Below are 15000 nucleotides of genomic sequence, written 5' to 3'. Positions count from 1 at the left end.
ATGGAGCCATCTCTCACAAGCAATCTGCTCTCTCATTGTGGCTGCATCACCCGTAGACGTCCTGGCTCTGTCCGGCCATGGTTACCCACAATGTTCTCTTTTCCCTGTCCATCGTTGTCCCGTTGTCCCGGGATTTGTCGAGGGGGTATGGGGGTTTGAGGGCCCCAGCCCTAAAGGTTCTGGGTTCAAACCCCTGTAGCCGCAGTGCAGTGCAATGCAAGGGGGCTTCCTCGAGCGAGTTGTCCCAAGCTGAATAAAGTCATTCGCACATACAAGCACAATCGTTAATGGTGCTACAAAATGCTTATCATGGGAAACAAAGGAACAAGGACAACAACACAGTTAAAAATAGAGGAATCTGAATCAGTTTCCGCTCAGAGCTACAGTTACACCTGCACGATGACACGTTTTACTGCAGCTAGTAACTCTGTAAAAAAAAAAAAAAGTAGCAAGTTTCTCTTATGTAAAACGCACAAGTTCACGAATCAAACTTGAACACATTTTTCCGAAAATAACTCACTTTAAAAAGATCTGCAGCTCTAACTCACGGCACTAGAGAAGAAAAACGAAAGTCTCGCACTAAACTTAAAATGAATATTTAATGATTGAAGTATTCCACCCACCTGCCCCCTCCCCTCTCCTCCTCTGCCCCCCCCCCCCCGCCCCCCTCCACCAGGTACCTGAACTACTTTGCCACCAAGGCCAGCCCCACGGGGGTGATCCTGGACCTGTGGGAGGCGCAGCACTTCCCAGACGGAGACCTCAACGAGCTGGCGGCCGTGCTGGAGGAGATGGGTCGCCATGACAACAGCATGCCCTCCATGATGACGGCCGACCACTGACCATGCCCCCCGCGCACACACACATTTTAAAAGAGATAAAGAAACGATGGCCGGTCACCTTGGAGGTGTTGGAACATTAAAGACAGGGGGGGGGAAAGGATATTTTTTTTTATATCTAAAGTGGGTTCCAAAAGGAACGAGGAAGATGAGGAGGATGAGGAGGAGGAGGAGGAGGAGGAGGAGGAGGTCCATGTGTACACAAGGAGAAGGCTGTACAGAGACTTTATACTAACATGGCGGACCGAACTGTTACGCAGGGGTTCGCCAAACATTGCTCTGTGTGGTTGTGTGTGTGTATGTGTGTGTGTGTGTGTGTGTGCGTGCATGCGTGTCAAACAGTGTGTGTACGTGCGTACACCTGTGTGTGTGTGTGTGTGTGTGTGTGTGTCTGTGATCTCGCAGAGGCATGTCCAAGTCCTCTTTTTGTTTCCGCGTGGGCTAGCATCAAGGAAAGGCAAACAGCGCCTATGGGCTGCCCACAGGAACAACCATGAAACACATCAGGCTGAAACCCATACAGTCCACATCATAGCAGGTCCCTGGATTCATCCCGATCAACCCAAACATATAGGAAACAGAAACCGACCTTGACGTTCCCTCCTCGCACTCTCAGGAGGAAGGAGAATATTATCCAAGGAAGGCAAGGCGAGATGAGAGGACTCCCCTTTGGGTGGAGGAACCAGGATGTAACAAAATAAAAGCGGGCGATAAAGGATATGAAAAATGAAAGCGCGCAGCAGGTGACCAGCCGTAAAGAAGAGGAAGGAGGGAGGGGTCGGATAACGGAATGAAGCGTCTCTTGTGAACCCGACACCGCTGTACCGGTTCTCCCGTACAACTTGTTTTCTTGATATCGTTCCCTATAGGGAACACGGTCTATCGTGGAGTTTTTGTTTTGTTTTTTTCGCCGTCTGTTTTTTCGGTGGAGTGCTTTTTCCTGTTCTCCACGCAGCAGGTCCGAGCGACCAGGTCCTGACCCGGTTCTCAATCAGATGGACTTCTCTGTGCCGGGCAGCGGAGCGAAGCCAGACTGATGGATGTGATGTCTGTTACGTTTTCAAGGTTTCCGACAGGAAGGTCACCCGGTCTGTTTATTTCCGAGGCCCGAATCCTTTTTTTATTATTTCAGAGGCATTCAATGTGACAGTATTTTTGCGACTGTTAAGGAAGGCAAGCCTGCTCATTTCCACCAAGGGTGTTTGTATGTGTTGACCCCTGTCATGTTCTACATGGTATTCTTCTTCTGAAAAAGCTTAGGGGCAAAAAAGGTGCAGACAATGTAAATATCCGCTTTCTCCAGTGAGTGGATCTTGAGATGTTTTGACCTGTTTGACGTAGTGCTTCAGCTTAACACCCCATAAGAGGACTCGTAAGGGGTACATTGAAGGATGGTGGGTTGCCTAGTAACCACTCCAACTGCTATAACAAGAGTTAGAATTCTGTACCCAGTATTGTTGGATTAAAAGGATTTATTTTGTGACTTTGCGACCGCACGCAGGAAGGCAAAAGGACAAAGGGACAAACTAAGGAGGGGTAATCGTTAATTATACCTCTTAAAACAACGGTTGTGCGATGGTACAGCAGGCATATTTTGATGAATGCGGGGGACTTCTGGTCTGATGTGTGTGTCTTGTTCCCTGACATTTGCCTTCAGGTTGCTTTATGTGTGGCTGTCACCTCCATGACTTTCATTGCGTTGTCACGAGCACCGTTCAGTGGCCTTGTTGGAGAATAACAGCGGTTGCATTTGGTTGTGATCAAGAAATTGTAAATACATGATTATCATTCTCATCCTAATGGCAATTGTATTAACTGCATATCATGGTTGATCGATTTGTCTTGGCTTTATATACATTGATATCATATTATGATTTGTTTGCATCCTTTTAAGTTTTGGAAATCAATGGTGTTACATATTAATGGTTGCCAATTTTATTAAGTAGACCCCTATTCTGTGTTCAAAAAAGGCCATTCATAACATGTATTATTTCATTTTTTTTTATATTTAAATACATTTCTTTCTTTCATTTCATCAACACCTAGAAAACAAGAGGTTTAAAATGAAGTGCACCATCCCTGATAGAAACACCGATGATTGCTATGTGACAAGAATCGCCACGAAGATCTATACGAAAATGAGTTGCAGTAACATTTCTATCACACTAGGGGGCAGTGCTGTCTCAAGAACACTCAAGGTTTAACTTACTCCCGTTGGGGTTTACAGGGAGACAGAGTGCTTTGGCTTTGAAGAATGGGAAAGAATATCAAACTGTTACATAACCTTGTTGTGGTTAACCCTTAGGTTATATAATGTGTTTATGGTGGCGCAAAACATTCTAAACTTCCTGTGAGATGGACAGAAAAATACATGAACGATCCAGAAGCTGGAGTTAACAGTGTTTTCTCCATTCTGCTTTGGGATTTGTGCTGCATGTCTCGCAGCATCTAGTGTCACATTGTAGACATTGTTATGAAGGCATCTACTATTCAATAGTCGCCATATAAAAGCAAACTGACTGGTTTGTGGAGGAGATAGGGAGCAAAATATAAATGTGTCAGGTGAGATAGGTAGGAGATTGAGAACTTTATTTTTGTTTACCTGATACCGCAACTGTCTAAACAGCAAGAGTGCTCCTCGATGAAATATGGGTTATGGGTTGTTTTGGTTGTTTTTGTCATTTCGTTTTTAACCAAACAGACAGGTTTGAAAGGAATACAGGGGAAACATATTCAGATGTACACAAATCAGATGTATCAGTCTAGGGCCCTAGGCCTTGGGTATACATTAATTCAAATCAAAATATATTTGTATTCATGCTAAGCCGACATACCCAACCAAAGTAGAGTTATCCCTGCTGAATCATTGAAATCTAAAGTGTTTGAGAGAGAACTGCCATTCATTCAGCTGTTATTGTTTTGTTCTTCATTTTTCAGAACCGAGCATGTCGGTCAAAATAGCTTGACAAATGTTTCACACTTTGACTTCACAACCTTCCTTTCTCTCCCTATCCCTCCCTACATCTCTCGCCTTCACTTTATACATGTCTCTCTCTCTCTCGCTCTCTCTCTCCCGAATATCCCGCCCATTCATCTCGCTCTTGTTTCTACACAGAGGGTCAATAAAGGGAGTGAACGGAGGCTTCATGACATGCAGCGTGCTAGGCCTCAACACAGAGATCTGCCATGAGTCGCTAAAAAGGTGGAAAGGGATGTAAAAAAAAAAAAAGTTTTCTTTTCTATACACAGTATGTACAGTTGTGTGCTGTCGTCTATATTTGGCAAATTTCGTAATACAAAAAAACAGCAGTACAAGTTATAGTTGATAGTTTGTATGGTTTCAGTTTGTGTTGGATTTTTGTTATTATTTTGGTAAAGGCAGTGTCTACTATGCAAACCTGGCATTGTTTCTCATGATAGACGTGTATTTAAAGCTGTGCTTGTAAGTGCATTCTTCTCCTTTTGTTCTACTATCAGGGGTGTTTTGGTTTGTGAATGTCGGGTAGTATTGGTCCATTATAGCTAATTCTGGCACGCTTCAATCTTGCGGTTTGCCCTTCTCGCTGTCGCTCTTAATTGTTTTCTGTACAAAGTGTAAGAAAGAATTTTTAAGACAATTAATAAATTATATTTATAAGCAATACTAAGAATGAATCTGTTTTTGTGTGGTTATTGCTATAAATCTTGATGTATGGTTCTTTTTTTTTAATTCATGCACAAATTTCTTTGTCGCCTTTAAGGTCTGACCACCTTAAGGTCTGATAATCCCTTAACGTCTGAGACCCACTTAATGTCTATGTCTGAGACCACCTTACACTCCCAGACCACCTTAGTCTTAGAACACCTTTGTCTAGCCCATTTTATTCTTCATATATATATATATTCCTTCTAAATATCTTCTTGTGTTTCTAAGTTATAGTATTGCCTCCAGCCCAAGCATCTGGTAAGCTTTTGTTATACGAGGCATGAACAGTTAGTTGAAGCCAATTATCTAAAACATCAGTTACAGTTAACGCTGTGTTTGTCTTTAGTGGGGAACCAGACTACAACGGAAGGAATTAAAGTTAATGCGCAAAAGCCCCCATCCAGAATTGTTTTGGCCATATAAACTTTATTATTCTCATAAAATCTTAACAAGTGACAATATATAGGGAAAAAGATTTAACAATTTTTTCTACTTTTTTCAACAGACATAACCAGACAAACAAAAATCTTTTTTTAAGGCCTCAACATACATGTAGCCTTCACATACGGTCAGTCAGTGTATCAAAAGCAAACGGTTTGTGAGTGAAAGAGAAACAACAAAATCAGTCCTGGGCTTTAAACACGAACAAAACCATCAGTTGTGCGACTGGGTTTTAAACGACGCACTGCACTCACACATTGAGCCTTTGTACACACATATTCAGGACCCTTTTACCAACGGGTCAATCAGCTTTCACAGAAAGCACTGGTATCTTTCCACCCACAGTTAAGGTCAGTAGCCTGTTTACAAATCTCTGGGACTACATTGCCATTTAAAACTGGACCTCTGTTTTTTGTATAATTCGTTTTTTGCCAAGGCAACACTTGTAGTAGTTGGTTTTGGAGTCCCTTAAATTGGTCTCTAAAACGATACTTTTTTACATTTCACTCCTTCCTAGACCGACAGAAATCGTACAGGACCTCGAAATGTGATATCCTCTCTTTGTTACTGATGTTTCGAAGCGTCCCCAGCTCCCTAGCCGCGTATTCCAGTTGTACTTCCGGCAGCCCGCGTGTTCTTGGGACTTGTAGTCCAGAAGGCCGGCGGGGAGGATGTGTCCGAACTCAGACGTGGTCCATTGTGGGTTGGGTGAACACAAACGCCTCACAGCTTGATGTCCTGTGACTCGGACATCTTGGCGAGCGTCTTCTTAACCCGTAGCGCTGTGAGCCGTGAGCCGGGGTTGTGGGCCCAGCACTCGGTCATCAGCTTCCCCATCTGCCGCAAACACTGGAGACAGACGGCACAGACGGCCATTGTTATGACGAAGACGTGTGTGTGTGTGTGTGTGTGTGTGTGTGTGTGTGTGTGTGTGTGTGTGTGTGTGTGTGTGTGTGTGTGTGTGTGTGTGTGTGTGTGTGTCTAGGGCCCTGTATTACTTTAGTGCTAGCAACTGATAATGCACGAAGACGTGTGTGTGTGTGTGTGTGTGTGTGTATGATTTGTAACAAATGCATACAAATCATGTATGCATTTGTTTTGAATGTATGCATGTGGATGTCTCTTTCATGTGTCACTCTGTGTGTAATTTTGTTTGATCTGGCTCAGTGTGTGTGTGTGTGCCTATTTTTGTTTTGTGTGGCTCAGTGTAGGTTTGTGTTTGCGTTTGTGTGCCTGCTTGCATCTTTGTGTGTGTGTGTGTGTGTGTGTGTGTGTGTGTGTGTGTGTGTGTGTGTGTGTGTGTGTGTGTGTGTGTGTATGTGTGTGTTGTTGTGCATATGTGTGTGTGTGTGTGTGTGTGTATGCTTCTGTATGTGTGAGTGTGTGTGTGTGTGTGCATGTGTGTGTGTGTGTGTGTGTGTGTGTGTGTGTGTGTGTGTGTGTGTGTGTGTGTGTGTGTGTGTATATGTAAGTGTATGTGTATGCATGTGTGCGTGTGTGGGTGTACGGATCCGCCTCTCCTACCTCATCGCTGGTCCACCTATTGGGGAAGGAGGGGCGGAGCTTCTTGAAGCAGACCACCTCCCTCATGTCCTCGTAGGAGGGGTCGGTGGGCACCAGGTCGTGATAGGGCAGCTGGTATTCCTCCAGGATGCCTAGACCAGGTAGAGTAGCAGAATACAGGTAAAGTACACCGACATTAGCATACACAGGTCGTTCAATATAGAGGATAGTGTAATGGCCCCTATTTCACCACCAGAGGTGCTGTTGATGTCCCTTAACAATTAAACGCCATTTCTGAAATCGACCCTATAGTTACATCACCCAGAGGTATGATAGATGGAAACAGCCAGCCTGGTTGATCACCATCACACCTGGTGGTAAAATAGGGGCCCTTTAAATGGTTTCTACATGAATGTTTATTATGGATCACTATGTTTGAAACACTGCTTGAGCGTGATGAGTAAAGCTGGCTTTGCTTTGTCAATTAAGTCATACATGCATTAGTTGGATTTGCATTTCGTTTTTTTTTCCAAAAATAACATACCTAAACTAAATAGAGAATATTACCACAACGGCAAGGGCTATAAAATTTCATATTGATACCAAAATAATATATACCCTCTGAGATTGTTGTGCAAGTGAAATAATCAATGTGGACACTACTTGGACTACTGAGAGTGAATGAAGCTAGAACACAGCAAGTTCTGCCTGAAATATATGTCATGTTTTGGATTGAATACCACCTAGTGCATTATCAGTTGCTAGCACTAAAGTAATACAGGGCCATAGCACAACTTCGGATCAATATTTGATGCCAATGTGAATTAGAGCAAAGATAGAAAAGTTTTAGCAGAGGTAGGGTTAGGGGAAATCTTAGAATAAATAACTGAATACAAGGAAAACCAATGCAAAAATTGACAATAAAAACTTGATGACACAAACAGGAAGATATCTTTAGAACCCATTGTATAATTTTGACACATGAACCCCTCTATTGAAAGGTCAAAGTAATTATAATTGAATGTAACCAGGCCAAACAATCACAATTGCACCATACGCCACCAGATGGCGGTGAAGAACATGAAGGCAATTTAGCTATTTCCTCTGATCCTGTTTTTGATGGGTTTTTTACTCCAGTTCGGCAGTGACTAAACCAAACATTAATTTGTTAGAAATTGATTGTAATCTCTTCATATCCAGTCTCTTTCCCCACTTATCCAACGGCACACAGCTATTTTGTCATTCATACTTCACATTTAGTCAGTCAATGTTTTTATCAGCTCAACTCAACTGAAATACCCAAGATATGAATCCAGCAACATAATTATGATAATGCCATAATAATGTTTGGTAGTTATTGTATTGAAATAGCTATTTCTAATCATAATATCTATGTATTTTGTTTATTCTATTTGCAATTTCTACATCTATAGTCTTTTATTTGGTCTCAACACTTTTTCTTTTCACAAACCCCCCTTTCACAGTATTCGTCAACTGCCTTTTCTCAACTCCTCAACAAATAACCTGAACATTGTCAGCATCATCATCAGCATCAGCATCAGCATCAGCATCAGCATCAGCATCATCATCATCATCATCATCATCATCATGCAGCCAGATGGATGAAGAGCTCGTGCTTCCGGCTACCTCCAGAGAGACAGCGTCTGGCGATCTCCCACAGGATGAGTCCAAAGCTGTACATGTCGGCCATGATGTAGGACTGGAAGTGGTACCGGTTGAGGGTCTCTTCGAGCACCTCGGGGGGCATGTAGCGCTTGGTGCCCACCCGGGTGTTGGGGGGGATGTCCACCTCGTTGGTGTCACTGCAAGTGAGAAGAGGGAACCGTTCATATGGCTGACCTCATCTGGACATTAAAGAGGATCAAGTGATCGGGTCGTCGACAGCTGAAAGAATAAAAGTGTCTGCCTAATCACTTCATGTGGAGTTATTTTATGTTAACACCTGGAGGCTTCCAGGTGTTTTTCCACTTGTACTTTTATGACAGTATTAAAACCAGCTGTTGTGTTGAGTTGACTGTGTGTGGCTGATGGCTGCTTTAGGTCTGTTGGAATGGACGTTGGCGCTGGGTGAGGCTGCACACCTGTGGTTCATTGGACCAGCAGTGCACAAAGGATAAACCAGCCAGGAACACTCGGGGCGACAAACCTTCAAACTCTGCAATTAATCGGATTTCTAAATCGTCTCCCCGCCACAGAATCCCGACAAACGCCTCGTCAGAGTGTGAAACTAGAGTTTCACGTGCGTTACAGGAGAGGGGAGTCCAGTAATAAACGCAAAGCGTGACCGTCTTCCACGTTAACATAATCAAACAAACTGGTGACTAAGACAACGGACCATAACATATAACAACGACTATCCCCATTCCCTCTGCTGTCTTCACCCAGGGCACCAATCGCCCCACCCACCAGCCCACCCAGCGCAGACCCCCCCCCCACCACCTCACCCACAAACCCCAACCAGGGCCCCACCCACCACCCACCGCCCACCGCCCCAACCCACCACCCAGCCCAGCGCCCACTGCCCCCCCCCCCCCCCCCCCCCCACCCCACCCCACCCCACCCCCCCCCCCACCCCCCAGCCATCGCCCCATCACCCACCTCATGAACTTGACGGCCAGGCCCAGGTCGGCGATGCAGCAGGTGCCGTTGCGCTTCACCAGGATGTTCTTGCTCTTCAGGTCGCGGTGGGCGATGGCGGGCTTGCCCTGCGTGCCGAAGATCTCCGTGTGCAGGTGGCACAGGCCCGAGACGGAGGAGTAGGCCAGCCGCAGCATGGCGCGGTTGTCCAGCGTGGTGGACTTGAGGTAGTCGTACAGGGAGCCGCTCTCGTGGTAGTCGGTGATCAGGTACAGCTGGGTCCACGAGCCCGTGCCCTTGATGTCCGCCGCGATGAAGCCTGCCGCCGTCACGGAGGGGGGGGGATGGAGGAAGAGGAGAGTGGTTATGGGTGGAGGAAGAGGAGGGTGGTTATGGATGGAGGAAGAGGAGGGTGGTTATTGGTGGAGGAAGAGGAGGGTGGTTATGGATGGAGGAAGAGGAGGGTGGTTATGGATGGAGGAAGAGGAGGGTGGTTATTGGTGGAGGAAGAGGAGGGTGGGTTATGGATGGAGGAAGAGGAGGGTGGTTATGGATGGATGAAGAGGAGGGTGGTTATGGATGGAGGAAGAGGAGGGTGGTTATGGATGGAGGAAGAGGAGGGTGGTTATTGGTGGAGGAAGAGGAGGGTGGTTATGGATGGAGGAAGAGGAGGGTGGTTATGGATGGAGGAAGAGGAGGGTGGTTATGGATGGAGGAAGAGGAGGGTGGTTATGGATGGAGGAAGAGGAGGGTGGTTATTGGTGGAGGAAGAGGAGGGTGGTTATGGATGGAGGAAGAGGAGGGTGGTTATGGATGGAGGAAGAGGAGGGTGGTTATGGATGGAGGAAGAGGAAGAGGAGGGTGGTTATGGATGGAGGAAGAGGAGGGTGGTTATGGATGGAGGAAGAGGAGGGCGGTTATGGAAAGAGGAAGAGGAGGGTGGTTATGGATGGAGGAAGAGGAGGGCGGTTATGGATGGAGGAAGAGGAGGGGGGTTATTGGTGGTGGAAGAGGAGGGCGGTTATGGATAGAGGAAGAGGAAGAGGAGGGTGGTTATGGATGGAGGAAGAGGAAGAGGAGGGTGGTTATGGATGGAGGAAGAGGAGGGTGGTTATGGAGGGAGGAAGAGGAGGGGGGGTTATGGATGGATGAAGAGGAGGGTGGTTATGGATGGATGAAGAGGAGGGTGGTTATGGATGGATGAAGAGGAGGGTGGTTATGGATGGAGGAAGAGGAGGGGGGTTATTGGTGGTGGAAGAGGAAGGTGGTTATGGATGGAGGAAGAGGAAGGTGGTTATGGATGGAGGAAGAGGAAGGTGGTTATGGATGGATGAATGAATTGGGAATAGATTATGTTGTTATGTTGTTAAATATGTTGTTATATGATCTTGTTATGTTAATATGTTATTACTTTGGATTATGGGGCAATCAAAGTCAATGGGTCTTATTGAAAATGTGAAGACGTACAATTTGAACTTTATAGTATATTAGATTCAAACGTTACTTTCTCACAGTCTCTCACATAGTTTATGTGTGATATATGTGAGACAGAGAGAGCGAGAGCGAGAGCGAGAGAGAGAGAGAGAGAGAGAGAGAGAGAGAGAGAGCGAGAGACGAGAGACGAGAGAGAGAGAGAGAGAGAGAGAGTGTTCTCATACACTATATCACCCTACAGCTGAGTTATAGAGAGAATTGAAAGAAGATATACTGTAGATAGAAAGAGATGGGGAGGGTTGTTCGATTTTCTGGGGGAAGTTGTAATAATATCATCTTTATTCCTGTCAATTTAATTTAAAACTGCCTGAATTCAGAGAGAGAGGGCCCCTGGGAGGGCAAAATAGTGAGCAAGGGGGGAGAGAGCGCAGAGGGTGAGAAAGAATCAGAAAAGAATCAGGAGGGAGAGAGACGCAGAGTGAGGGAGAAAGACAGAACGAAGGAGAGAGCGAAAGAGATATGGGAAATACCAAAGAAGAGCTTCCAGCACCCCGACAGGAGGGGGGGGGGGGGGGGGGCATAAGGAGGGTGAAAGCTCTCCTCACCCAGGATGTTCTCGTGTCTCATGAGCACCGTCTGGTAGACCTCCGTCTCCCTGAACCAGCTGGCCTCCTCGGTGGTGAAGAACACCTTGACGGCCACCTTCTCCCCGCGCCACCGGCCCATCCACACCTCCCCGTACCGCCCCTTGCCGATCTGCTTCATCATCTGGATCTGCTTGGCGATGGTCCTCTGTACCTGCGGACGCAAAGGGGGGGGGGGGGGGGGGGGGGCAGAACGGAGGGCTTTTAGCACACGGTGGTGGGGTCAAAGCGTGGTAAAGTAGGGCGGTAGGAGGGAACGGGAGGATCTTAGCACGCGGCGGTGGGGTCAAAACGTGGTAAAGTAGGGCGGTAGGAGGGATCGGGAGGTTAGAGGTGCGACCTGAGACACCTAGCCCCTGAGCTCAGCCAAGGGGTGGGTCAGCTGGAATGCATAAGGGGTTACAGGGGAATGCTGGCATATAGACTGTAGATGTTTGATGCTGCATTTTGATAGACACATTTTGAAGGGTAAAGGCCCGTCATATATACACCAACGACCAATTGGATAGGCTCAGGATTTGCAACCACAAGCAAAGTTAGACCAACTCCTTCAGTGGGAAAAGTATATTACGGGCAGATGTTGATAATGTGAAAATGATGTGAGGGAGAAAATCCAACGCCACAGAATTCTTCAGACCAAAAGAAAAGCAAAGTTTGTGGAAAGTATTTATAGCTATGCTATAAATACATTTCATGCCTTAGGGGCATGAAATGTTCTTGGTAATATGAATCCATGTGTGAAAAGTGAAACATCACTTGTTGCATCCTGAGGGGTGCAGTGTGCACAACTCACCAGTAGAGGGAGCCCTGAGCCTGAGCCGGAGCTCTGGGACTGCTCTATGAGATCTTTGAGAGACTCTCCAGAGGGGATGTAGCTCTCGTCCTGCACTAGACCCATGCTGTTGCGTGGGCGGGACTCCTGTCGCTTGAACCTGGAGCCATGGCAACAACAACAACCCAAATTTCACTTGACTGATCTCATAAAATATTTGTGTTTTGATTACTTGGATGTAATGACGCACACATGAATCAGTGTGTTCAACTAACAGATGTGTGTGTGTGTGTGTATGTGTATTGGTATGCGTGTGCACGTATGTGTGTGTGTGTGTGTGTGTGTGTGTGTGTGTGTGTGTGTGTGTGTGTGTGTGTGTGTGTGTGTGTGTGTGTGTGTGTGTGTATGCGTGTGCACGTGTGTGTGTGTGTGTGTGTGTGTGTGTGTGTGTGTGTGTGTGTGTGTGTGTGTGTGTGTGTAATGGTACCTGAAGTAACAGAATAGGATGAGGAGGACCAGGATGATGCTGCAGACGCTGACTGAGACCAACAGCGCCACATAGTGGACGTTTCCTTCCACGTGATCTGGGAGGGAGAAAGACAGGGAAACAAACACATTGTAAGAGACATCATCCTTGATTTCCTTTGTCACTAGAAGTATGCATCTTCAGAAGAAAATATGTATGGTTATTTTTCTCACTCCCTCCATCTTTTTTTTCTCTCACTCATGATTTTGGATTTTCTCTTTCTCTGCAACTTTATTCGCCCCCCCACACACGTCACACACACACACACACACACACACACACACACACACACACACACACACACACACACACACACACACACACACACACACACACACACACACACACTTCAATGGACCGTCTCCTTGCTACACTAGTGTCTTTAGGCTTCTATGAAACCCGCTCAATCCCAGCTGACCCGGGCTGGTTCCCGGGCTTCCCGCTGCCCCTCTCACACCTGCCAGACAGGTGTTTCGTACGCCCTCCTTTTTTCCCAGCGTGTTCACAGACCAGCTGAGAGACAGCCAGGGTAGACAGACAGACAGACAGACAGACAGACAGACAGACAGACAGACAGACAGAACAGACAGACAGACAGACAGACAGACAGACAGACAGACAGACAGACAGACAGACAGACAGACAGACAGACAGACACACATTCAGACAGACAGACAGACAGACAGACAGACAGACAGACAGACAGACAGACAGACAGACAGACAGACAGACAGACAGAACCATGGAAAGAGGCAGGCAAGCCGACGGTGAGGTCTTACTGGGCGTCTTCAGTGGAGGCAGGGTAGGGAACAGGTCCTGGTTGCAGAAGTCCCGGTCCGTACAGCACTCCATGGTAGTTCGCGTTCGGTGGTTCAGTGTGTCCTGTAGGATCACATTCACATTCATTGTAATTATCGTTTTTTTCTTGTCGTGTTCTTGTCGTATTATTATTATTATTAGTAATAATAAGAATAATAATAATACATTTAATTTAGTAGTGTAGTGTCAACCCTTGTTGAGCCTTTGTCGTTTGATATTAAAAGATCTGGCTGTATTTGTATTTGTGGATTTATATTCTAGAACTTGGATGTGAGAGAATAACTCGAGACTAACTGTAAAGAATCCACAGGCAAAGCAGTGACTACAAAATACCTGCAGTAGCCCTTTTTTACCAGAGAGGGTGCTGTTACGTAAGGTAGGACCTCAGGGTCCAGTTTCTATTCATTCATTCACACTTTTCCTAAAGCAGCGACTCAGAGACTCATATGAGAAAGAGAGAGAGGGAGAGCGAGAGTGAGAGAGCTTGAGCGAGAGCGAGAGCGAGAGAGAAAGAGAGGAAGAGAGGAAGATAGGAAAAGAAAGCGAGAAGTGGATGAGGATCTGGTCCACTCACCCTGCACTGGAGCTCTGAGCCGGCGTGCTTCAAGCAGCCAGAAGAGAGAACGGGGCGCCCAAACTCTTCCTGCACCATGGTGAAACAGGGCCCGTCTGCCCTGTGGGGCGGGACGAAGAAAGACCTCTATTAGCAACAGTAACACAGTCGTTATCGTCAGCACACCTTCTATCATATTATTATGATCATTAGCATCACGAACCCAGGTAACAAGGACATTGAATGGAGACATTGGTAACATTTCCCTTTTGGTCTTTCAGAGGAACTGGATGTCGCGCCGGCCGTTCGGGACGTTGAACCAACTCTCATAATGTTTCTCATTAGTCTGGTACATATACGTTATCAGTATCATGTCAAAAATATCAATGACCATAACAGACAGATACTTATGCCTGCAACAGGCATATGTGAGTGGGTGTGTGAGTGTGAGTGCGATTGTGTGTGTGAGTGTGAGTGTGTGAGTGTGTGTGTGCGTGAGTGTGTGTGTGTGCGTGTGTGAGTGTGAGGGTCTCCACACCTGCATGTGTTTTTGGGGATTTCTCCGGGGCAGTGGTGGTCACAGTAGCACCTCAGCATTTTGGTTGAGGGCAGGGCTGTGGTGGAGCTGCCCTCGGCCTCCTTCCTGCTCTTCACCTCTGCCCTGCTGGACGCCCGCAGCAACATGTTGTCAAATGCGTTGCCTAGGAGAAGAAGACAGGGTCATTAAAGTTTGGTTATTGTGTGTTACATTTCCACAAGCTCCTTAGTTTAAAATGAACCAAGACATGCTGATCGATAGTGATTTTTTAAAATAATGTTACCAATAAAATCACACCCTATAACTGATATTTTCTACAAATGAGAAATGCCGGCCATCCCGTAACTCTCTCTTTGTTCACAACGATCTCACTATCAACACTCCCGAAACCCCATTCCACTCGGGCCGACTAAACAGCCGAGCTAGATTCGTTTCAGTCAGTTGCACAGCCTGCTATTTATTCTTAGGTCCCCTGCTTACTAATTGGGAGTGCCTCAATCTTACACACTGCGAATTTTGCCAAGATTTCTTTATCCTGTTCAATTAATTGGTTGATTATAGCTGAGGGTTACCTGGAAGTCTATTCAATTCTTTGACCATTAAGATATAACTGTAGTCCGCCTTTATTCAAAGCAACTTAGACTGAAT

The 15000-nt window shown here is 46.2% G+C and overlaps 2 protein-coding genes across 4 annotated transcripts in view; one reads left to right on the top strand and one right to left on the bottom strand.

Moving 5' to 3' along the window:
• Window positions 1–4493, top strand: part of LOC132459091 (netrin receptor UNC5C-like) — a 159492-nt gene extending 154999 nt beyond the window's left edge. Inside the window, 1 exon segment of the mRNA XM_060053466.1 lies at window positions 677–4493. Coding sequence (XP_059909449.1) covers window positions 677–842 — 166 coding nt within the window. The 3' untranslated portion in view covers window positions 843–4493.
• Window positions 4494–4930: 437 nt separating this feature from the next.
• bmpr1ba (bone morphogenetic protein receptor, type IBa) lies at window positions 4931–14534 on the bottom strand. Of its 3 annotated transcripts, none has more exons than XM_060054089.1 (10): window positions 14353–14534; window positions 13836–13935; window positions 13222–13324; window positions 12404–12500; window positions 11938–12076; window positions 11106–11298; window positions 9088–9385; window positions 8116–8291; window positions 6490–6620; window positions 4931–5814 (listed from the first exon to the last, which is right to left on the bottom strand). In XM_060054089.1, the coding sequence occupies exons 1-10, from the start codon at window positions 14496–14498 to the stop codon at window positions 5689–5691; spliced, it is 1509 nt and encodes a 502-aa protein (XP_059910072.1). In that variant the 5' UTR covers window positions 14499–14534; the 3' UTR covers window positions 4931–5688. The 3 variants fall into 3 exon arrangements, with proteins under 3 accessions (XP_059910072.1, XP_059910070.1, XP_059910071.1); XM_060054087.1 differs by having other exon boundaries at window positions 6490–6627; window positions 8117–8291; XM_060054088.1 differs by having other exon boundaries at window positions 6490–6634; window positions 8124–8291.
• Between the last annotated feature and the right edge of the window lie 466 nt (window positions 14535–15000).

The sequence above is a fragment of the Gadus macrocephalus genome, chromosome 6 (assembly GCF_031168955.1).
Source record: "Gadus macrocephalus chromosome 6, ASM3116895v1".
Lineage (NCBI taxonomy): Eukaryota > Metazoa > Chordata > Actinopteri > Gadiformes > Gadidae > Gadus > Gadus macrocephalus.
Note: the sequence above shows the minus strand (reverse complement) of the source record. Positions and strands in the feature narration are given on the sequence as shown.